The sequence below is a fragment of the Micropterus salmoides genome, unplaced genomic scaffold (assembly GCF_014851395.1).
Source record: "Micropterus salmoides isolate LMB-PRFRI ecotype aquatic unplaced genomic scaffold, ASM1485139v1 Ms_hic_scaffold_9, whole genome shotgun sequence".
NCBI lineage: Eukaryota > Metazoa > Chordata > Actinopteri > Centrarchiformes > Centrarchidae > Micropterus > Micropterus salmoides.
Genome location: NW_024044681.1, coordinates 19,931,099 through 19,955,363, shown reverse-complemented (window position 1 = coordinate 19,955,363; position 24,265 = coordinate 19,931,099). Strand labels below are relative to the sequence as shown.

General features: G+C 40.6%; 1 protein-coding gene across 4 annotated transcripts in view; it reads right to left on the bottom strand.

Moving 5' to 3' along the window:
- crebrf (creb3 regulatory factor) overlaps nucleotides 1-24,176 on the bottom strand; it is a 33,973-nt gene extending 9,797 nt beyond the window's left edge. The window contains exons 1-10 of one of the 4 annotated variants that reach the window (XM_038709586.1): nucleotides 24,021-24,176; nucleotides 14,459-14,690; nucleotides 11,459-11,568; nucleotides 11,045-11,170; nucleotides 9,063-9,235; nucleotides 3,269-4,395; nucleotides 2,908-3,105; nucleotides 1,449-1,638; nucleotides 1,174-1,247; nucleotides 765-884 (exon numbers count right to left, since the gene is read on the bottom strand). In XM_038709586.1, coding sequence (XP_038565514.1) covers nucleotides 765-884; nucleotides 1,174-1,247; nucleotides 1,449-1,638; nucleotides 2,908-3,105; nucleotides 3,269-4,395; nucleotides 9,063-9,235; nucleotides 11,045-11,170; nucleotides 11,459-11,482 — 2,032 coding nt within the window. In that variant the 5' untranslated portion in view covers nucleotides 11,483-11,568; nucleotides 14,459-14,690; nucleotides 24,021-24,176. Of the gene's footprint in view, nucleotides 1-764; nucleotides 885-1,173; nucleotides 1,248-1,448; nucleotides 1,639-2,907; nucleotides 3,106-3,268; nucleotides 4,396-9,062; nucleotides 9,236-11,044; nucleotides 11,171-11,458; nucleotides 11,569-14,458; nucleotides 14,691-23,254; nucleotides 23,944-24,020 lie in introns of those variants that run through there. The other 3 variants (XM_038709584.1, XM_038709585.1, XM_038709588.1) reach the window with 3 other exon arrangements.
- Between the last annotated feature and the right edge of the window lie 89 nt (nucleotides 24,177-24,265).

Genomic DNA, 24,265 nt, shown 5'->3' with positions numbered 1-24,265 from the left:
AGTTTCAACAGTTTCACCACATTATCCCTTTTTCAGATTAACAGGCACTTGGACATGCTTGAAAAAGTCATTAATTGCATTTGTGTTATTTTCTGATTTTAATAAGTGTTCATGATATGACGCAAAGGAAGAGTTTATCTTCTCTGCATTGACAGTTATCGAGTGATTTACTGTCTTAATGCTAGCTTTATTATTTCTTGTTATCTGCTTTTGTAGTCTGGGCGATTAAATGTATTTATTAATTTAGATCATTTATATTTAGATTATTGTTAATGTTATTGTGAATGATATCAACATTTATAAATCTTAGTTTCATGAATAAACATATATTTCTTTCTCACATGTATTCTTTTCACTTCTTTTCTATAAACTACATATTTTAATGAACTCTCCTCTAAGAAAACATTTTAAAGTTTCCCACACAGTCAAAAAAATGGCTATGGAGTCCCTGTTTGCCTTCATTAAGATGTGTATATATTGTATTATTTGATCATCTTCAAATGAAGAGCCTTTAACCTTCCAGTGTTTGAATTTCAAATCCTTTCCTTGATGCTAAGCTGAAGTCAATTTGAACTAGACAATGGTCAGTAATAACTGTTGGATGTTTGCAGAGACAGGAATGAGTTACAAACAACTTAGTTAAGATACAATTACTAGTCATTTCAATTAAATGTAATTTCAAGTACATTTTTAATCATGTTTTACATGTACTGTCTGTTTTTGCTGACCAGTCAGGTTTAAATCACTCCATCTTCAATTCTCACCAAGTGTTTCCTGGATGAGATGCTCCAGAGTGTCATTCATGTTGGTTGGACGTGGAGAAGAGTCCTCCACACGGGCCACGATCTCCTCCTTGATGGTGTTGATCACAAACAACAGCCGGTCTACAGGAGGACGCACAAACAAGCATTAAGCACAAAAACATTACACGCTTATAAGCATAAATACAAAAGACTGATTCAAAATGTAATCATTGGCGATTTGAACAAAAATAACAAAAACATATGTCACTTGTTGGTGAGAGTAATTTTCAATGATCAGAAGGTTAATTCTAAATATGGCAACATAGATATAGATTAAATAGCCAAATGCAATAATGATCATCATAATTATACAGAGGTTGATGAACTTGGTGTAAAAACTGTAACGTATGTGGTGTCATAAGCAACGTACCGTACTCTGTGCTCAATCCCCAAAGCTTCACCTTGTTTGCTTCATACTGTGCCTTCTTTTTTAAACGACAAGCTCTGCAATAACACCAGATGAGTTTAGTAATGCATAGCAGGAGAGACCAAATAGGGACTGGGAAATAAGTAATGCTGCTCTGAAAAAACGATGTCTTGATTAGAACTACACTCTGAACGACACTCATGTTCTAAACCTTTTAAAAATTCATATAGTGTGAAGGCTCAGCGTGTGTTCGCACTGAATACATGTGCATGTTGTACCTGGATGCCAGCTTGTTCTTCTCCTTGCGGGACCGTGGTCGCGCGGTGAGCGGTAGCTCACTGACGGGGGTCAAGTCACTGATCACCTTGTTCAGTTTGCGGAGCTCGGTGCCGATCTGCAGCAGCTTGCGTGGATTGGGAGTCAGGTCTTCCACGTCGGTGCGGCGAGACTTTTTCAGCATATATTTTCCTTCATGACAACCAACAACAAAAAAAAGCCATTATAGAGAACTCTCACATCAAATTCAGGATTGTGTGTGTGTGTAGGAAATGATCTGATCATCTGCAACTCAATAAGGAGTGTAGCACAGGCGCTGCCAAAAGTTAGCATTCAATATAAACAATTGTCGCTTCACATTGGAATAAAAAACAACCAGCCAATTCTAGGTTCTTTTTGAACTGTTTTTTTATTGTGTATAAAGTTAACATTATTGGATTTATGTGAAATAATCTCTGATCTGAACAGTAAATTAATCACAATCATTAATCCTTTCACTTGAAACTTCGAGCAGCCAAAACTCTTTGTCTTTTCCTCTCTTAATTTTGAAGAGCTCAGGCACATAGAGTGGGAGAATCCATTAGAATTTATCCATGTAATGTAAATTCTTAGCATTTAGACATTCTCTCATTGTTTTCAACAGCAAACAGATTGTTGAACTGTAATTGTCTGTTCAGTCAAAGCTGATGACACCTGCAGTGGATCTAAAACAGGTCTGAGTTCAGAAATGAAGAAATGAATCACTGTGTATTGGGCCGCATCCCCTTCGTTGTGACAGAATTCTCAAATGCCACAAGCTTGAAGTGCTTTTTCCATTTTGAAAACTGTTACTAAATGAACACAATGCAATATGAGCCACTCTCTACATACTCAAACTAATTTAATAAATTATTTTTCAAAATTAAATATATACAAATATGAATGCAAGAGAAATGCCTTGCTGCTTGTGCTTTTCATTTCCAGTGTTGTTTAAAAGGTGCAGGTCTGTGCCTCTCATGTGAGAAATGAGACATCCTCCTTTCCTTTATTTAACATTTTCAATGTGATCATTTAAAATGTAGTATCACTGCAACATGCTGTGCACACCTGCTGTTGTGGAAAACCGCCACAGTCCTTATAAAAGACTCTATAAAAGCACTTGTACAACAGACTCTACAAACAGACATGATGCATTTTATGACCTGATCCAGGCAGTGAAATTAAACATCAAAAATAAAATAATTAATAAACAGATTATTTAATTTTGTATCAAATAAAGTATTTCCTTTGAAGATACTCCTAAAGCTTTTGACTAAGCATCTAGTGACTTAGCGACTTAGTAAGTCTTAAAGCAAGGCGTTTATCCTACACTGCCAGCTTGTGTTGATGTTTTGCTATATATATATACATACATACATACATACATACACACACACACACACACACACACACACATATACACATATCTGTAGGTATGTTTACCATGGAGAGGCCCGTTCTTCTGGTACAAGTTGCTAGGCAGCGTGTGTCGATCCCACTCAGACGGCTTAAGCATCCGTTCCTGTTTGGAGGGGGTGAGCTGCTCGCTGTACTCCCAGAAGTAACGGCGCTTGCCTCTCTTCCGACTGGAGACTCCTGCTGTCAGGCCTTTAATGTCCTCCATCAGCTCCATGTCACAGCCTGGTGGAGGTGGAAGAGAATGCGAGAGGGGAAAAGGGAGGAAATCAGAAAAGGAAAATTAAGGTGAAAATGCAGACAGGTACTAAAATAAGTAACAAATGATTTAAAGAAGGACAAGCCACTGATCGTGTTAACCAGAAGCAGGAAGAGGACAGGTTGTTACCTGGCTCAGAGAAGGCGTCACTCATGTCGTCGTCCTTGTCTGCTTCGTAGTCTTCATCCTCCTCCTCATCCTCCTCCTCCTCATTCTCAGACAGCTCGTGCTCGCTGCCGAAACCCTCATCGTGGTCTTCATCATCTAGCTCCAGCCCATCTCCTTCCTCCTCTTCTTCTGCCTCTTCCTCGTCTTCCTCCTCCTCGTCCTCCTCCAGCAGGGAGTGGGCTCTGCCGGCCAGCTTGCGGCTCAGGAACAGAGAGTAGTTGTGTTCCTCCTCCTTTGTCTTCTCCGTGCCCTCGACAACTGGAACGCCGCCAGCGCTGACAAGCACGGAGGTGCTGCCCTCCAGGGCCTGGCTCGCCTCAACCAGTTGAGGCAGGGTGGCAGACCAGCCATCAGGCATCTCAATCTTCACTGCCACCTCTGCCCTCCTCTCAAAGCTCATCAGGCCGCCAGAGCCACTGACTGCACCACCATCTGGTCCCCCCAAGATGGCGCACGCTGAAGTCGAGGCCTTCTCGTCTTTGGGCTGGGAGAGAGGAAGAGGGGGATCTGGCCTCTCAAAATCCGTCCGGGGTGGCTCCTCAGGCTCAGTTTTAGGCACAACGCTCACACGGACTTTAGCCTTCCTCACAAAGTCAAGGCCGTGAGAAGTTGGGGCTGCCATCTTGGCTCCTCGCCCCTGGGGCTTGGTTTGAGCTTGGCCATGGTCCTGGGTGAGACTGAGGTGGGTCTGGGTCTTGGCCATAGTCTCAGTGCTGGAGGGGACAGGTCTGGTGGCTTTTTGGGAGCCTTCGGGAAAGTCTGGGAGAAGGCTGCGGGAAGGACGGGAAGAGGATGTGGAGCTCGGGGAGGGCCATGCAGAGCTGGCGCCTGATCCATGACCAGGGACCAGGGGCCTCTTACTGTGACAGGGAAGCTGAGACGGCTGAGGCTGGAGGGCAGGCAGGGTCAGGTCCGCAGGGGGGTAGAACGCCTCACACACAGGCTGCGAATCCTCGCTGTTGAGTTGAGCCAGTGTCGGGGTTTGACCAATTACTTCCTCGTCCTGGTAGGGACTAGAGAAGTCATCCAATCCTAGGAAATCCACCTCTTTAGTGCCCCAGATGTCACAGCTGGTCAGCCGTGTGTATCTGTCAAACACAGAGACATGCAGCTCTATCAACAGGGAAAGCTTTCGTTGCCTTGTCATCATATATAACTTTTAACATGTAATTGTATCCTGTTTTTGTCTGAATATGAATTTGTACAATATATATGAATGAGGTGTTGTGGTAGCATTTTTCCTTGCGCAAATACAAGAATCAAAAATCACTATAGGCTTGACTGAAGTTTACAAATGTTTATTACAAAAAGTGAATCTATAGAGATATATATTTCAATTCATGTTAAAACTACAATGCATCATAACATAACAAACACAATATAGTAAGAAATGCTGGAATAAGCCAAAATATCAAAAGTGATATTCAAAATGATCAGATCGTGATCAGAGAACGTTCTGATTGTTAAAAGTAACCAAAATGTATTAAATGTTGGAAATAAGATTAGACTAGGTTTAGGTAGACTATAATAACTAAATTATCCCTAGCAAATGCAGACTATTGGAGAAGACTGACCAGAAAACAGGAGAACCTCTCGCTGCAGTCTCAGAGAAGATCTGAAATCCCTTCCTACTATGATCAGTATTCTACTTTGCTGAAACCCATGGTATGTACACACACACAAATGGCTCAAATAAAACTGCGCCACTAAAGTTGGCTCCGTTTGTAGTTTCTCAGCCAGTTGTCAAAACATTGTAATTTATCATTTTGGTGTTCTGGTCCAAACTGTTTTGAGTAGACTAGGCTAAATGCCCAGTCTTTGCTAGTAACTAGCATTCCTGCTTGCCCCTAAAGGAGAAAACCACAAGGCCCTTTGACCAAATATAAGCCCCTTTCGTGCAACTTTCCAACCATAATTGAATATATGTGAAACTATCATAATCATTACATTTTACAATACAGTTTATCTAACGTTTAATTGGTCCAGAGCTGCCTCATTGTTAAAGATAGAAAATCAATAAAGAGAGGATGTGATGAGCACATGTTGATGCAAATGAACATTTTTCTCCCCTATTTTCTTTTGCATCTTTGAAATTCACAAAAAAACAAAACACAATGGGTGCAAACAGAGCTGCATTAGATGATTAAATGATTAGTCCATGGACAGATATGTAATCTGTAAAGAATTTTATCCTAAAAATAATGAGGATGTGCTGCTTTTCTATATCAACTAGTGCAGTGGCCATTCACAGGCACCAACGTGACGCCTCCCTGCAGTGCAGTGCTTGTTCAAAATGTGCGTCTCACATTGGTTTCACCTACAGCTAAGACTGAGCAATAAAACAATAATATAATTTTCCTCAATAACAATTTAACAAATGTTAAAAAAAATTTGGTTGAATTCTTTTGACTGACGATTGAATTAGCACTTAATTTTTCTATTAAGATATTTATTTTGTTGAGGAAAATGTACTGAAAAAAGATTTTACTTAATTTTACTCATATGTTTGCTGAAAAAAAGTTCTACCTCAGATTTGTGAAGTGATCCACTGTTTGGCATCAAGTGTTTGTTCTGACTGTAAAGAATAGTTTAAAACCACAATTAACCATCTGGTTTCACATAAACTTTCTCACTCAGGAGCAAAAGTCAGCCTTTAAACTTATAAGAAATAAGGTTTTGACATTTATCATGATAATTATCGATACCGGATGATATGAACATTTTTATCATAAGGACAATTTGGTTATAGCGCCCAGCCCTACAGCAACACGATAATGGCGGAGAGGATGCTAGATATTGAGCGCTTCCTTAGAACTTCATAAAACTATTACAACTCCGTTTCAACACATTTGTTTCTAGCGTATATCAAACCTGCGTGATGACAATAACTCCGTTTCAAGAATTAACTACCACAGCAGAGCATAAGCCCTGCCCCCACGAGCATACCCCACTCTCGCTGTTGCAGAGTGGAGCGTCTCACGCCGTACTGTAGGTTATTCAAGTTTATTCATTCTTAACGTGTCGTGTGCCCAAATTACACCAAATGCAATGCTGCACTCCCTGGGGTCCGCAGCAACAAACCCACCACGTGTGAGGTCGATTGGATGAACGGTTCTCGACATGATCAAACTACACACACACACACACACACACACACACACACACACACACACACACACACACAGAATCCTGTCTTCATTGGAGATGTAATGTGAATATATTTGGACAAAACAAGACATGTGAAAATGTCACCTTAGACCGGGAACTTATTCTTTTAGTATTTTCTGATATAATATGGACTAAACAAATAATCGATTAATGGACAAAGAATTCAAAACATTAATGTATACTGGAAATAATCTAAATAAAAACTAGCCGCAAACAGTGAATGTTTAACATCACTGTAGTGCATTCGCCATGTTAGCTGTTAGCAGTAGCTAGCTGACAACACACACTATCCCCGTGTGTGTGTATGTGTGTGTGACAGCAATTTTGTTCATTTCCTCTTTTCAGCCTCCACTTGTATGTTCATGATGTAGAATCACAGTCAAACCTCTTCACACCACAACACACAAACGGATCCAAGAAGCAAACAGGGGGCTCCGAGGCTGTCTTAGTACTTCATCTGGTAGTTACAGTTTTGACACCCACACAGACACGGCTTTAATCTCTTTATGACAGGAAGGCTTGCCAGATGAAGAAAAACAACTGTTTGGTTAAACCACAGTAAGGAGCAAAGGTACCTCAAGGACACACAAATACAATATGACTTCTGCTGACCCAGAAACACACTCCACAAAACATCAGAGCTACCAAACAGCAGCGTGGGACTAATCTGGACAGTCAAGGTTGTAAAAGAATGACTCACTTACTAACCAAAAGATAAAGCACTTTCCTCAGTCTGCTTGAACATGACCTCAATCAACCCCACAGCAGCAGATTTTCACAATCCTGCAACAGCCAGCACTACTCCACCTCAGAATGAACAGCCTTTAGACTTGTTGTCTGTCAGCCGACACTCAACATCAGAGGAGAGAGTACTCAAACTATTTTGGCAGCAAAGCGTCAGGATAGCTGCAGGACAGATGGAGCATCACCTGCAATCTCTGGAGACTGCGGTAGCCAGTTGCTTTGTTGTTTACTGGCCCTCTTAAACCACTCCCTGCCTTCAAGCAAAACCACTACCTGCTTCAAATCATCTAGCCCGTCTGGGCCAGACCGTGATGACATGCCTCAATGATGGTAAACTCAGCTGCTATTAAACCTTTAGGCACCTGTCCCATCTCATAACGTTCACAGACTGACTTCTCATCTGCTTACAGTAAAAATCAGACGTCCTGAGCCCACATGACGGAGGGAGTACAACCGCTTCTACACCAGAATCCTCTTTATTGACTTCAGCTAATCCTGAAATGATTAGCACAATTCTGATAATCAATTAAACATTTTATCAAGCAAAAATGCCAAACATTTGCACGTTTCAGCTCAGATTTGCTTTGTTTTATATCATTATTAATTCATACTTATTGGGCTTTTGACTGTCGGTAGGGAAAAACAAATAGACACAATCTTGACTTCTGGGAATTTGCAATGGGCATTTTTCAGACTAAAAAGATTTGCCTGCAAACAGTTGACAGATTAATCAACAATAAATATGTTGGTGAAGCGCAATAATCAGCTAGGGGTGTAATGGTATAACTTTTTAACAGCACACCAGCAAAAATATGCTGGCTATGGATTTGGCTCTTGCATTTTTTCTGGTATGGAACATATTTCAAATGTCTTGTCAACTAGGACAGCAACATTTAACAAGTTGTTGTTCTGCAAAGAACCCAGTTCACTCAGCGGATGTCTTGCATTTTATTTTAAAGGATGATGTCGGTATTATTCTATATCTCATTTGTCACCAAATCCCATCTGTGTCTGTGGCTCTCAGCCCGAAGCTGATTGGTTCCCACAAAAACACGCATTTAAAAATTAAAAGTCTGTTAGAAACTCTTAAAACAAAAGATGCTATTTTATGTTACAAGCTTCACAACTGGCTAGTAGTGTTGTAGTACTCGAGACTGGTCTTGGTCTCGAGACCGGTCTTAAGTCCACTATTTGATGGTCTTGGTCTCATCTTGGACTCAACCGCATTGAGGACTCCGGATTTTATTTCAAGACCAGTCAAGGCCATAACTTTGGCAATATCAATAAATTGCTTTTTCATTGTCTGATTTATTTGTTAACATCCTATCTTTGATTGGATGTAAAACTTATTGCTTCAAATGCAACCAATAACCCTAATTAAAAATGTGTTGTTCTCTGTAACGACTGTCACCCCTCACAGCAATGGTAAACATGGAAAAGGAGTGTTGAGGGTCTTGGTCTCGACTTGGTCTCAGACCCTAAAAGTCTTGGTCTTGCCTCAGTCTCGATAAACTCTGGTCTTGGTCTTTATTTGGTCTTCATTTGGGTGGTCTTGACTACAACACTAGTGGCTAGATACAACCTGTCTGTTTTATGCAAAATCATCTACAAACTAAAAGCGCCCTCCTGTAGTTACTGCACAATCCGTTCTTAGGTACTGTTATGCACAATTCTTAGCAATGTAAGCCACCTTCAACTTTAGAAAGGTTAAGGAGAGGTGAAACACGGTATACTTTTTGCATTTCCTTAAATCCATTAGTATGTTTTCATGTCTTGTTTACTTGCTGTTTTTTTCTAACTTGATCTAAAATAAGCTAAAGCACATGAATAAATAATCCAGTACCTGGTGAGGTCTTCCCAGTAGGAGTCCCACTGTTCGAACGCTGAGCCGCTACAGACCGTCTCACATTCGCCCAGGTTCATGAGCTGATCACAGCCCTCCATCTCCTTGCCTCCGTCCCCGACCCCAACCATGCTGTCCCTATAGGGGCTCTGCTGGTGGGTCATGTCTCGGTCCTGCAGAGAGGAGAACAACATGGAGGTGAGTGAAGCAGGTGGTTAGAAGATGTCCCGTTTTTAATTCTAGTTAGTTTACTCCTTGTTGTTAGAGATCTAGTACATTGGAGCAAACACATTAGTGGTGTAAGTCTGCTGTTTGACATTAGATTTGTCTGTGTTCTTACAGGAGACATAGGGTAGATAATGTTTTATTTAACAAAGAGTAAAAGAGAAGCCATTAAGCTAACCAATATCTGTGCACAGTGAAAACTAACTGGGGGCAGAAGAAGATGACCTCCTATATGCCATCATCCCATTAACGTGTTGCTATGGCGTGAGAAATTGAGAGTGCGGCAGTGAATCATGATTGTTTAGACTACAGCGGACGGTAAATTGAGGTAGACACCTGCAGCTGACAGGGGGAGTGGTGACAGGTGAGCTGTCTGTTTAAAGCTGCCTCCCTCGCCTGTGAGCCTGACAAATGTCACAAGGCTGCTAAACAATTGGACTCAGGCCTCTCTGTTTTAAATGCCACGCTGTGCTGCTGAGCTGACAGCATGCCAATGTTTACTTACAGTTTGTCAATGGAATTTAAATTCATACACATTCACTCACTTACCTAGTTTTACTATGAATAAAAAACACTGCTATGTAGTTTTATCAAAAAAACATTGGAAATACTGATAGGAGTGAAACATTTTTACATGCAATTCTTGTTTTTGTACTTAATATTAAATTTAAAAAATTCACAAAAAACTAAATATCATTGTGTCACTTACTGTTCTTTGAATTAGAATTCACTCTGGTCTTTGTTGGGAGCTTGTGTGCTGTGTGTAATCTAATATTGTTTTTCGATACGGGCGGGGATACTCGTGCCGGGCTGAGCCGTGAGCGACAGTGACCACTCAAGCCACGCTGACACAGTGCTTGTGTTTTTCCACTGCACAGCGTGTCATGGTAAAAGATGCTGTTTACCTTGATGGTGCGTTGGAGGTGAGATGAGTCTCGCAAGCCACATTAAGAGCCTGTCGTCTGGAGTTCTTCATCTAGCATCTCACTGTGGCTGTTTCTGCTTGGACTATATTACATGCTGCAATGTTAGAAAATTATCTGCTGACCAAATAGCTCAGAATATGTCTATATCTTGTTGTGTAGACCTGTTTCGGTGAAATCCTAATTGCATTTCCTACAGGTGCTTCAAAATAAAAGGATATGGCTCGAGCTTTTTAATGTGAAGCTCCAGCAGGAGTAACTTCACACTGCTTGGATATGACTGAAAGCGATCAGCAAACCAGCCTCCATCCTCTGATGTTACAAAAGTACTGAGAATTTTAATGTTTGAAGTTACAGTGAAGCATGAGACGCATTTTTTTTTACAAAAGCCAATTAGAGGAAACCCTGACAGCAATTTTGCACGTAACAATAGTTGAAATACCTATTTACTCATGATCCCACCACAATAAAAAGGTTATTATATGTGATGCATATTGTGATGCAAAGGGAAATAGAAGTTTGACTGGTGATCTTTAAACTGGGGTCCTTCGTTCAGATGCAACTCAGTGACAGCACAGCGTGAGCAGCTGCGACTGATCTGAAAAGAAGTGAGGCTAAAAGGATGGTGAGCAAGGTCTGATGCCTGTCTGTAGCAGGGCCTTGGTGTTTGTACAAATGTCTCGTTGCATAAACAGGTGTGGGTGAGCATTAACTGTGCCAACAATTTTATACTGTTAGGTTAAATAATTTGTCATAATATGATATTATGTGTGTGTGTGTGTGTGTGTGTGTGTGTGTGTGTGTGTGTGTGTGTGTGTGTGTGTAGCCACTCACCAGTTCGTACATGAAATCTGGGTCAGAGCTGGTGGCGAGCAGGTCAGTGCTGGTCAGGGCCTGGTCAGCAAACGAGTAGTTCTGAAAGGCGTCCCCAAAGGGAGGCTCCATCCCACTCACACTGGGCTGCAACACAAAAAACAGAGAACCAACAATAATAGAAAATGTAATCGTCACCAAAACCAAATAAACCTTTATTCCTTTGTCTTTTGTTGTCATCCTTCCTACCTGTTCTGTCTCACTCAAGCTCAGTATTGTATTCATTACCAGCTGCGACAACATGTATTGTTTTCACCTTGTGAGTCTGTGTGAGTGTCATCATGTCAAAATGTGATCCTGAGACACCTACTGTTGCAGGAACTACTACAGAAGTAGTTTTGAGTACTTTGCCAGGTGGTTTTATGTCTGTCTTACCTTGTCAGGACCAGTAGTCCTCATGTGGAGAATGAAATAGGGCTTAGGGTTAGGCTGTCCACAATGAATGGAGCTCAATGCAATGTCCTGAAAAGGATAGCTGCGTAAACCTGTTTGTGTGTGTGTGTGTGTGTGTGTGTGTGTGTGTGTGTGTGTGTGTGTGTGTGTGTGTGTGTGTGTGTGAGAAACAACAGAGTAGAAGAACAAAACAGAGAGAACAAGACCTGGTATGGGATCTGGGAAACAGGAGTGAATCAGTTATTAATGAAAAGAAGGCTAGTTTGGTGAGGGAAGATAAGATGATGTACTATCAAACACAGTATCTCCACTAATCTTGTTAAGCAGCATGTTGGATTAAAGAAAGAAGTTGTGAAAAATACACATATAATACGCAAAATAATATAATATGCAAAAACTTTGGGACATTCGTAAACAATATCTCAGGACAGTACAACAAAAATGTAACTATACATTACATAATACATGAAGATTTGTGTAATGTATGCAGAAGTCTGACATTAACATGTCATGTCATACATTTTTTCACATGTCACTGATCCTCCTAAGTACGATTTGTCAACACGATAGCGCCACAGCCGTGCAAGATGCAGATGTCACAAAACGTTATAGTTATGTAGTTGAGACCAAAATGAAGGAGTTCAAAAAATGGGTGTGGCACGACCCGAGTACTCATGTGATAATGCCTTCGGAGTACTCATGTGTCGGAATGTCAGCATGTAAACGGGCATCACAGCTGGTGTGATCCCATCACAAGATGGTCTCCAGTTATTTCTCTACTCACTTAGTTTCCTTAGGAGAAGATTCTCTTAGTTACTAAACAATGTGTCATTATTTCTGCAGATTTATATTAGAGGAGTAACACAGCAATAGTAAATTCTGCTTATGTTTTTACAGCAAATGTTTGCAGCTGACAAATCGCTAGCCTCATAATGTCTGGTTGAGGTATGTAATATAGCCCGACTGATACTGAAATCGATATATAAGCCAATTGTAATTTTTCAAAATATAAAGATATAACATAAAAAAATAATCTTGATACAGATCTCTTAAATTAATTGTGACTTTGGTAAATACTTAGCAAACATTTTCAGTTGAAAAATGCACCTGTCAATGCTCTCTGGTGGACAATCTTTGTAAAAGTCACTTTTTCTACCTCAAATCTAGTTTGGCATTTCTGTACAGCAGATTCTTGTTACATATTGGCCGACATAAACACTAATACAATATATCTGCGATAAATCTAACATTGGCTTGACTGATTTATCAATCTAGGTGCTCAATGCACAGGTGCTCTCAGCGCACGTCAGCTATGAATGAAGCAGATCACTGTTTTCTAGTCAACTTCAAACTGGAGATGTAGCAGTTACATACAGTAGTATATGTCACCATACAAGCCTCCAGGACACCACACGTGTTCACTACAGTATCTTAAGATTTAGCAACAGTGGCAAAGGGAAAGGGTTCAATTACATTTGTTAAAATTATATGACAAGGAAGCTGAAAGCGTAAGTGAGTTGGCCCAGCTATATATATATATATAATAGCTGCAATCATAACTAACAGCATATCTTGATGTAAGACGCCACATATTGCTGAGTAAGAGTCTCACTGCAGTATATATAATATGACGTAATGATAATGTCATATACCAGGAGCAAAAGAGAAATCCAGGAAAGGAATTGTTGTAAGGGCATAAAATCTATATTTTGGCTAAATGTGAGTTATCACTATACTGATGATACTTATGTATGATTCCTGTGAATATACATTGTTTAACTGATTAATGAAGGATTATAATAGATGTATTGGCTAAACAGGTACACATGCACTTGATGACTATGTAAAGATTGGTTCTTATAGAGTACAACTACACACAATTTGGTGCTTTTGTTTCCTCCTGGCATTTTTAGATACATAGTACATTACACTATTTGCAGTCATGTGACCCAGACGGAGCTCGAAATTCAGAACGGCAAGATCAACAAGATGGAGGAAAGTTCCTACTGTACTAGTTATTGTTTACTCACTGTATCGCCCCAATCAACATGCGTGTGAAATCTTGAGTTGCACCAATTCATTATAAAAGTTAACCTTTCGTGTTGAATAATGGCAAAAAGTTGACCTTTACCTTTTGGGTAAGAAATTACCTCACTGTAGTTTGCTATTAAACATCTGTGTGAAATCAATTCTTGAATTATGACCAAAAAGTCAAGGTCATTTTGAGGTCACAGTGACCTTTGAGTCAAAAGTCTCACCAACTTACTGCCTGACCAACTGTTAAATATGGTCGAGTTATGGTCACGGTGACCTTTGACCACCAAAATCTAATCATTTTATCCCAGAGTCCAAGTGATCATCTGTGTCAAAATTAAAGAAATTCCCTCAAGCCGTTCCTGACATATCACATTCACAAAAATGGGATGGCCAGCCAGACAGAACACATAATTCCTCTGCCTGATGCCGGCATGGAGGCATAAAAACACTTAAGAGGGCCGAGATCATCTTTCACCCAAAGGCCGATTGCGTAGTGCTTCTATTAATTCACAGAGATTAAAAACATGTGAATCCAAAATTATGCTCGGACACAATACTCTCTGTCATTTGATACATATTTTTATTAGGATCCAGAGTTTACATAGTCCTTTACTAACTCATTCGCAGTTGACCCATCTGCCCCCAGCAGCTGTTGGGATGTAGCATCTACAGACGTCACACACTGAACGAACGTCAGTCACTCGTCTCTTTCAACACTGAAAGTGTGTTTCACATCTCTTGATACTGAAAAGCTGAGTCGGTCAGATCAGTTTTGAGATATAAACTTTAATTCCTGCTGGTATAAAGTTAAAAATTCACATTTGTATGTTTGGGGTTAACAACATCATGGTTTTTCATACCGTTTCAGACATTTCGTCTGATTCCATACAGATTCAACAGCCACACCTGTGTAGGAGGAAACCTGTCTCCCTGTGTGTCTCTTACCTGAGGCATTGCCAGACAGTTGCTCCAGCGGGGGGAAACCTCTGGGTCTCTTGTCCAGTCCCAGTGGTGTGACGGCGTCTGATCAACACAATAAATGACTTCTAAAGGAGACGACAGCAGAGTGCTGCTGGATGCAGACTTCAAGGCTGAGGGTGGGGGGGTGGGGTCAGTAACTGGGCCCAATCTGGTGTGGTCTATTGTGGTCCGGTTGGGTTCTCTGTATTCACCAGGTCTGTGGTAGAAACAGAGAGTGCAGAGGGCAGAAGTAGAAGCATCAAAAGAGGAGGAAACAAAGACAGAACCCACCAATAATGCGCACGTGCATTTTAACCACAGCTGCTAAGCTTGTTTGTTTCTCTCACAGCAAACTGCAGGAGGATGAACTGTGAGATATGAACAGGTTCACAAACACATCAAGAACATTTAATAGCTATTTAATATTTAATAAAATGGCACACAGAAAAAAGCAAAAATGACATTAAGGACTGTGAAATCAACTACAGCTGAATCCATGAGTCGACTAACTTTTTAAGGGCAGGGTAGGTAAGTTTGAGAAACTGGCCAGAAACTGCTGGATTTTGAAAGTATCCAACACAGAAACTCCCACCCCCTCCCTTCTGGGCTCCTTCCAAAGCCACGCCCCCAAAAACATGTGAACGCGCAATGCCGCAACCGCAGGAGGACGAGCACAGCGAGCGGAGAGCAGCAGCTCACATCAGGGGTAAGAAAACATCTAACTTTATCATTATGAAAATAAACAACTAACCCGGCTGTTAGTACTCACTATCAAGCCAGCGTGTTATTATTGGATAGGTTTAAAAGGACTGACTTTGATTCAGTAACGAGCTGGCTAGCTAACTGTTAGCAACAGGTAGCTGTGCTAACAGCTGCGGTAACATTGGACAAAGCTAAAAACAGGCTGATACACATTTTCCCGTTTCCACCAGTTACACTACACGAACGTGTATTTCGTGTTAGACTCATAACATGTACGTTGTTTTGCATGTTGGAGCTTCCAGGGTGACAGCATTATTGTCTCTGATGAGGACTGCACCCCAGAGCCAAGCACAAACCGGGACAGGCCCGGGGTCGAAGCGAAGCAGAGGATATGACAAAAAGTGTTTCAGAAGCAACTTGCCCATCCTGCCTTTAACTGCAACCAATTTTGATGATCAATTAATTTCTTTGGGGTTCAGACATAAATATAATCGGCAGATTAATAGATAAAAATAGAAACTAATGGTTTGTTCCAGCCCTGAAATCAACTATTAAACTTGGGGGCAGTGGAAACAAGTTGTGAACACAGCATATAATCACATTTTAATGGTGAACTTGTTAGTAAACAGTTGTTTATTTACACATTCAGCAGTTACAAAGCACAAGTATTATTCATTTGGAGTCGTGTTTGTGGACAACTGGAGAAAGTATGTGCAGTTTTCACACTCGTAAAGCTGTTGGTCTCTAACAACTCCTGAGGGAAATATCTGTCTTTTTAGCTGCTAAATGCTTCACTGTCTTCTCCAGCTAGTCACTAAATGTGTCTGAGCAGGTGTGTACAGTGGATTTTTAAACAGCTACCTGCTGCGGCTGAAAACTCTGCTGTGAGAGCAGTGAGGGTGTATCAAAACAATACATTTTGGGGCCGGAGTGCTAAACAATCAGTTGAAACTCGCTATAAAACTCTGTGAAGCTGACGGAAGCTGCAGTCAGGTAATAATTCTCCGTAGGTTCATCACACAGAGAGGAAAAGGTGTTGGTATGGTTGCAAAAATAAGCTGTAGAAGCAGACTCACAACAGCATTTATAAGTTGGGAATTAAACTTTTTCATCAAAAACTTTATCTCATTTATTATCAATGTCCTTCCACTGACTGCCAGCCATGCAGCATCACCCTTCCTCTGCTGCTTGTATTACCTCACTGCATAAACAAGCATATACGGTCAATATTTTCCACCTTCCCTTAAACTGGGCAAACACTGAAGAGGTTCACAGGTCAAAAAAGACAATTCATCACCGCCCCCTCTTCATTGAAATAGGGAATGAATATAATTTGCTACATCGCCTACGGATTTCAGATGCTAACTGGTCACTTTTTTTTATTATAGTGTGAATGAAACTGAAATTAAGCAGAATTCCCCTTTATTTTTATTTTTTTAAAACATCCCTTTCTTCAAGTACCAGTTTTTCTAAACTATAAACCCATACCTTTGTTTGACACATAAATATGTCTGTGTCTTTAAAGGAACACATCATGGGAAACACAGTCCCAGTGCTTCTAAAAATGCAGGACTGTTGCCTCCAGGTCTTCCTCTGTTTACTGATAACTGCTGGATGGGAGGCTAGTCCTTCTGTCTCCATCTCTAGAGCTGGATCTAATGTCAACACAGCACTGGGACATTGTAATCTCTTCTTTCCTCCTCTGTCCCTCTTGTTCAATTCAGCTTTCACAGACTAAAGCCCTAAAATATACTATGGTGTTCTGGAGCCCGTATCATGCAGCAAGATTAGTGGGTTAGCCAGCAATCTTTGGGTTGGTTAAAGGTTTTCAGGTGTCATGAAGCTGGCTCACATTTTACCGGGGTCTATCACTATGCTGCACAGCTAACCTGCACTGAGGCATGTTGAGCTGCCAGGATACTCCCTCAGAACTGCTTGTCAGATGGTCGACATCAGATTAGGGAGAGCTACATCCAACCATTTCTGTAAATTTCCGAAACCAACAATCCGTCAGCCCTAGTTGGACAAGTTATGAAGAGCAACAGACTTTTATAGGTTAGTAAAATCACTTTATCTATTGTGATAATTGAGGAATATAATTTTTTGCAACCATGTGTTCAGTCCGGGTTTGGAGAAGGTCGGATGAGTCTTGCAGACCGGCCATAGATATTCAGTTTACAATTATATAAAACAGAGAAAAGCAGAAAATATTCACAATTATGATGAAGTCACTAAGGGAATTACTTTAAAGTTGAATGGATTATCAAAATAGTTGTTGACTAATATTCAGAAGATTGACTAATTGCTTAATCGACTAATTCTTTCAGCTCTAAAATGAAGTAAGAAAAGAGTTTTATTAGTATTGTTCCTAATGCAAAGGCAGAGATGGGGGCGTCTGGTAATGAAGTAAGGTTTAAATATCTGTCCGTACTTAAATGGCTTGCACGATGCTCTTCATTGTCATTTTGCCCAATCAACATACCGAACCAGTAAGTCCATTAGTGAAGAGCCCAAAGCAGCTCTGTTTACCCAGGAGCGGCCGGAAGTTGTGGTGAGAATAAGCTTCTGAGAAATCTGTGGTGCACTCCAATCCCTGCCCCCCCCCCAAATCACGTGTTTGGAAAGCACCCACTTTTCCGAAGCCCAAGTATCTCCCCACCTTCGTTCAGAGAGCATCTCACTTGTTGTGAGTCAAGCGAACATGAAGCTTATCCTTAACTTAAAATTTTTATTTATGCCCTTCATCCTCCGCTTGCACTTGTTTCTTTCTCTTCTTATTCATTGTTCTCTCACTTTCCGGCACCACCTACCGACCGCAACACATGCACTGATCGTTGGTCCCTTCGCTGCTTTTGCATAGCAAATAAATGAGAATCTGCTTAGAGACATGACCCCCGCAGCGAACAGCTGACTTGCGATCGTAAACCAATCCCACATCTCTGAGGCGAGCGGTGGACAACATCACTTCCTCTCACTGCGTGCTGACAGACTCAAGTGAACTTATCACCCCTGAGCTCTGTCTCTGTCTATACACACTCTGACACAGGAAGTGGCACACATCAGTACACAGTACTAGTTCAATAGCAATGGTAAAAGCAACACCTTCACAAACACCAAAGCCCATGCAAACACTCGTGTCTATGCACAAACACACTTTCTTAATGACCAACAGCATATTTGGAAGCTCAGCCTCTGAAATACAAATTGTGATCATTATCATATCTCGATGTGTACTTCCTTCCTGGGCAGATGTGTCTGGTTTCACTTGTAGCAGAAGCAGAAAAAAGAAATACAAGTCCTGGGCACAACAATATCACTAGCATTAATCCAGACTTTCTGCTATCCCACAGGGAAACAGAAAGCATGCGATTACAAGCAGGGATCTTACAAACATGCAGAAAATGAGTCACAGCGCTCCTCACCTCTCACGGCACAGCTGCACTGAATATTTCCCAGTAGCAGAATTTAATATAATCCAACTCACTGCTCAGTAGCTGACACAGGCTGTGATGTAGAGCCGGATATTTATGACGGAGCCTGACAGGCCTCGAAAGACTGGAGCTGAATTTCTCTCTCAGACGTTGGTCACCGATGAAAACCTCCCAACATTAGATGTTTTCTTTTAGCCCTTGTACTTTGGGATTTGGCTTGGTTTTGGGTCACAACAGTGTAACCTGTGGTCTTATGTCAGGGTTCAAAATTTCAGATCTTCTCCAAGCCTACTTTAAAAGGTCTTCTTTTGTCCTTTTTAAGTCTACGACAAACAGAAAATCCAGATACATAAAGCAAAGTTCTCTACAAAGATAGATAAACGATGAATGATGAAGACAGAAGTTGTTCAATAGGATAGACTTATTGCAGCTGATGTTTACGTCTCAGAACAAGTGCATAGGATAGACAATTTTAGTTGAGAAATTACTTGGGATCTACCAAACTGTCATTTCCACAAAACAGAAATAAATAAATATAAAAGTAATGATCAGCAGGATGTCAAAATACATATCTTAATAAAGACACATTCTCTGAAACACCGTTCTCCTGTGCTGCGCTCAACTCATGGCTTCACTATCATGCAAACAGCTCACATTCTCCGCCCCACAACATTGGACGTGATCCAAGTAGGCCAATCAGCAGTGTCTTATTTGAGTTACCTACTGACACCAGTGAAGTCCCTGATCCCTACATTGATAACAAGCAGGAGATGCCAGCCTGTTTACTAAAAAAGGACATATGGGCGAATCTCTGCAAACATCAAGAAGGTTCATTAATCCACAAGTCCTAAATGTTTGTGTACAGTGTGGCAACGGACGAACAGAACATAGACACTCACTAACTGCCAACTGTGCAAAAGGTTGGGACAATGTATTATGTAATGCACAACAGAGGAAAGTGCCACGCTGGACCGAGCATCAATAATAATGTAACAATAATTAAAGTTGACTTTGCTGGTATCATTCCCTTTTAAAACATTTTTATTTTTTATTTTAATGTGTTATCAGACTGTTTCGGTTTGCTTTGTTTGTTTTTTGTATTGCCTTTGCTATTTATTGTTGATATTTTTACCTATTGTTATTCTAATCTTGTTTTGTTGGGCTACATCTTTGCATGAAATGTGTTATACAAATAATGTAAAAATTATATTTATTGTAGAGACTGTAAAAAGCAACAACTTTACCAACATCAAAGCACGTACAATGGTTGTGTCCGAAATCCCCACTCATTCACTACTCCTTACCACCTGTGTAGGGAGCTGTATGTAGAGGACTCACTCGCATGAATAAAACAACACTTTCGGACGCTACTCCGATCGTTATTTCGGTGCCGTTAATTACGTCATTGCCGTTGGATACATTGAGTGGACTATATAGGGTATAATAATAATTATCACTATACATTCGGACAGCACTACAAAATGGCGAGCTCACTATATAGTCGACTATATAGTGAGTAGTGGGTGATTTCAGACACAGCCAATGACACAAGTCTATGCAGATAAATATGTACACACATACTTTCATAAAGGCCAACAGTATATTTGGAATCTCAGCCTCCAAAAAACTAATTGTGATCATTATCATATCATTTACAGAGAATGGAGAAAATATCCAGTGTGCGGCAGTTCTTAGGGCAGAAACCTTGTTGATGGCAGAGGTCAAAGCAGAATGGGCAGAGCTGATAGAAAGACAACAGTAACTCAAATTACCACTCCATACACTGATGTATGAAAAAGAGCATCTCTGAATGCACAACATGTCGAACCTTGAAGTAGATGGGTTACAGCAGCAGAAGACCACACCGGGTGCCTCTCCTGTCAGCTAAGAACAGGAAACTGAGACTACAATCACACAGGCTCACCAAAATTGGACAATAGATGATTGGAAAAATGTTGCCTGGTCTGATGAGTCTCGATTTCAGCTGCGACATTCAGATGGTAGGGTCAGAATTAGGGCTGGGCAATAAAACAATAATGATAATTATCGCAATATAATTTTCCTCAATAACAATATCTTCAATATATCGTCAATAAATAATTGATTGAATTAATTAGAATCATGAACAAATTAGCACTTAATTTTTCTATTAATATATTTATTTTGTTGAGGAAAAGGGACTGAAAACTATTTATTCGTCATATTTATTGAAAAAAGAATTTATCATAATTGTTTTGAATGTTCTACCTCAGATTTGTGAAGTGATCCACTGTTTGGCATCAAGTTTACCACGTTCTGACCGTAAATAAAAGTTTAACCACACAGTTAACCATCTGGTTTCTTCAATTTTCACTCAGGAGTGAAAATCAGCCTTTAAAAAAGAAATAATGATTTACTGATAATCAATATCGAGTGGTATGAAATGTTTTTATCATGATAACATTTTTGGCCATATTGCCCAGCCCTAGTCAGAATTTGGCGTAAACAACATGAAAGCATGGATCATGCCTTGTATCAACGGTTCAATCGCAATATGACCTACTGTTATTTTCAAATGAGGTGCAATATTCATTAAAGGCAAAATGCGTGTCAAAATACCATTTTAAAATAAATATTGTCGTGCTGCAGAGATGTCCTGGCCTACACATCATATTCTACAGACTTAAGAAAATATATTTGTTTGGCATAGATCCTTGTGAAAATCACACTATAATCATTTACATATCATTTTCAATGAAAATGAGAATTATTCAGTAAAAATTATCATTCCCTCGAATGTCGGAAATCATATCGCCATTGCAATATCAGTCAAAATAATCGCAATAAGATATTTTTTCAAAATCATTCAGCCCTTATGTGCAGCACATACGTGATGCTATCAAGTCAACATGGACCAACATCTCTGAGCAATACTCTCAGCAGCTTGTTGAATCTGTGCAACAAAGATTTAATGCAGTTCTGTAGGCAAAAGGGTCCAACCCCGGTACTAGCAAGGTGTACCTAATAAAATGAACCGTAATGCCAGCGAAAGGTGGAGGTAAACTGAAGTTGAACAGACCCATTCACAGCAGACATTTGGATTTGTAAAACACAGGTGTGACTAATACCATTGTTAACTGATGCATTGCAATGCATTTCTAGAACAGAGCCATCATTAATGATATTAGCTCGATCTTGCACTTTTCCTGGTATGACAAGTCAAAATGTCTGCTGTGAACAAGGTAAATTGTTGGAAAGGCTAATATCAAGATTCATCTTAAAAGATTTACTCAAACAGAAAACAACATGTAAAGTTAAAGTACAAGAAAAACCTCACTGGTGATGCTCAGCAAGCAGTCAAGTCTGAAGAAGATTATCATGATCTCAAGTTCACAGTCAATAGAGTAGGAGAACCTTGTGTGTAAAAAGGTTTGCACAGTTTACCTTACACGTTAAGTGTGTATGATAATTATGTTCTGGGAGTGCTCGCATTTGGCTTTCATACAATCATGTTTCAATAAGATTCAACAGGGCTCCTTTTACTATCTCTCAGTAATGTTACCAGTGTACATTTTTTCCACATGACAGAAAAAAGTTTGGGATCCTGTAATCACACAAGCCCATGATTGCAAATTAATTATGATAACGATAAAGACAAATAAAATACTTGTGAAAAGAGATTTAAAATAAGATATATGACGGATGTGCTGACTTGTCATATGCATTGTACCAGCACATTTTATTATGGTATACAAATGTTTTCCTTTATCCCTCTTGTTGTTACAAAGCGACAGGAATGGACGACAAGCTCTAGTACAGACACTGCATCTGCTGATGAAAGCACATTGAGCTTTGTCATTTGACCAAAACCTTACATAAACAACCACAATGCTAGTAGAAAAACACATACACGACATAAAAGGTGTTCAACTGTAGAAATTGCAAGTATTTTAACTCAATCTTCCATAAAAAAAAAAAAAACATTGAAAGTTACATCCCTGCATCTCTTTGTGATGGATTCACTTGTTATGGAGGAGCACAGTCTGACCGCTCAAACATTTCCATCACCACATCAGCAGCAGCAGCTTCTAACAGGTAGGTATAGATTACAAATGGCCTATAAAAAACATGAATAAAGCCATAAATGTCACCTGTATCTCACAGTCTCTGCACTCATCACAGATCCTCAGCAAAGCAAAACAATACTACAATCTAGCCTGGTGTGCCAACACCCACGTAATCCGTGTTCCCTATTGGTCGAGAGGAGATGATGTCCCGCCTCCAGGCGTGCCTGAATGGGTCCGCACGACTGTCAATCTCCTGAGCAGCTCTATAATACACAGCCCGTTTCAAAGTAGGTTGAGGCAGAAGATAAACAAGTTGGAGGCCCACATGCCCGTGGCCTAGATAGCTATATTTAAAAGATATTTAAAGTAGAATCTCCCGCAAAACCAGAACACAGCACAAGATTATGCTTCTGCCCGTAACATTTGTTAGTAGTTAAGAAGAAGCACCAATTCAAACGTTTATCTGTCCTAGTCGGTTACTAACTTATACTATAAAGCGGGTTGTATAGACTAACATCCAAACTAATCGATCGACGAAAGAAATCGTTACTTAAGATATGTTCTCGGTGGAAACACAAGTCTGATTCGGGTGCATTATTTACCTTAAAGCACATGGAAATTTCTGGATGTTTCGTGCCTTTTCTCCAGCAGCCGTGGATGTGCTGTGTGTTGGGGGGCGTGTACCTACAGAGAGCTCAAACTGCCTGCCATAAAGTCCGCGTTAGACTCTGTGCTCACATGCTTCTCCAACCACAAACACAGTTATGTACAATTTAATAATGCTCTACTGGACATCTAAATGACACGTTAAAGGTCTGCAAGTGTAGTGCAAAAGGCGCAGTATGATTTTGATAGTTAAAAAGTACAACCAATCTTCTTATATAAGTGCAGCGTTTTGCAATCCTGACCCTACGCATAACCCCACTTCTACAAGTGAATTACCAATTAAATGTACAAAGACACGTTCAACAAAATCAGAGGGGCGTTATTTTTGGACAGGGTTAGCTTTGAGTGACATTTGACAGTGACCGAAAACGTATCACATTAAGCGTTAGCTGGAGTAACGTTAACACTTCCTGCACGAGCTCGACAAACTGCAACGCACACCGAGCGACACGTTAACCGTGTTAATATCCACCAAAAACTGTGTACTTTAATGCGGAACTAACGAGTCTTGCTTCCTTTTCACCCGCAGCTCACAGTCAGTCAGTATGGCCTCCGTCCGCCCCCTTCCTCATCCCAGCTGAAGCCCGATAACACAACAACAACCTGCCGTTAGCTTCAAAGCTAATCCTCCGCTGCGGCGAAAACAACGACACACTGCTCAGCAAAGTCCCCCCAAAACGGTCCAATGACGGGCTTACTCACTTTTAGGGCGCCCGCGCATTCGTCTCGCTTCGTGTTGGTTCCCCAGTTGGAGATAATAAGGACCCCTTTTCAATGGAGTCCACACGCTGTTACAGCTCTCTCGGGTTTGTTTTGTTTTTCTTCTTCCTGACGGGTTCCTGGAAAGCGCGTGACTGCCCGACCACGTGGTGCACCGCTCGGCCAATAGGAGCCGAGGCTGGGTGACAATGTTTGTGCAACATTTCTTTCAAAATACTGATTTACTG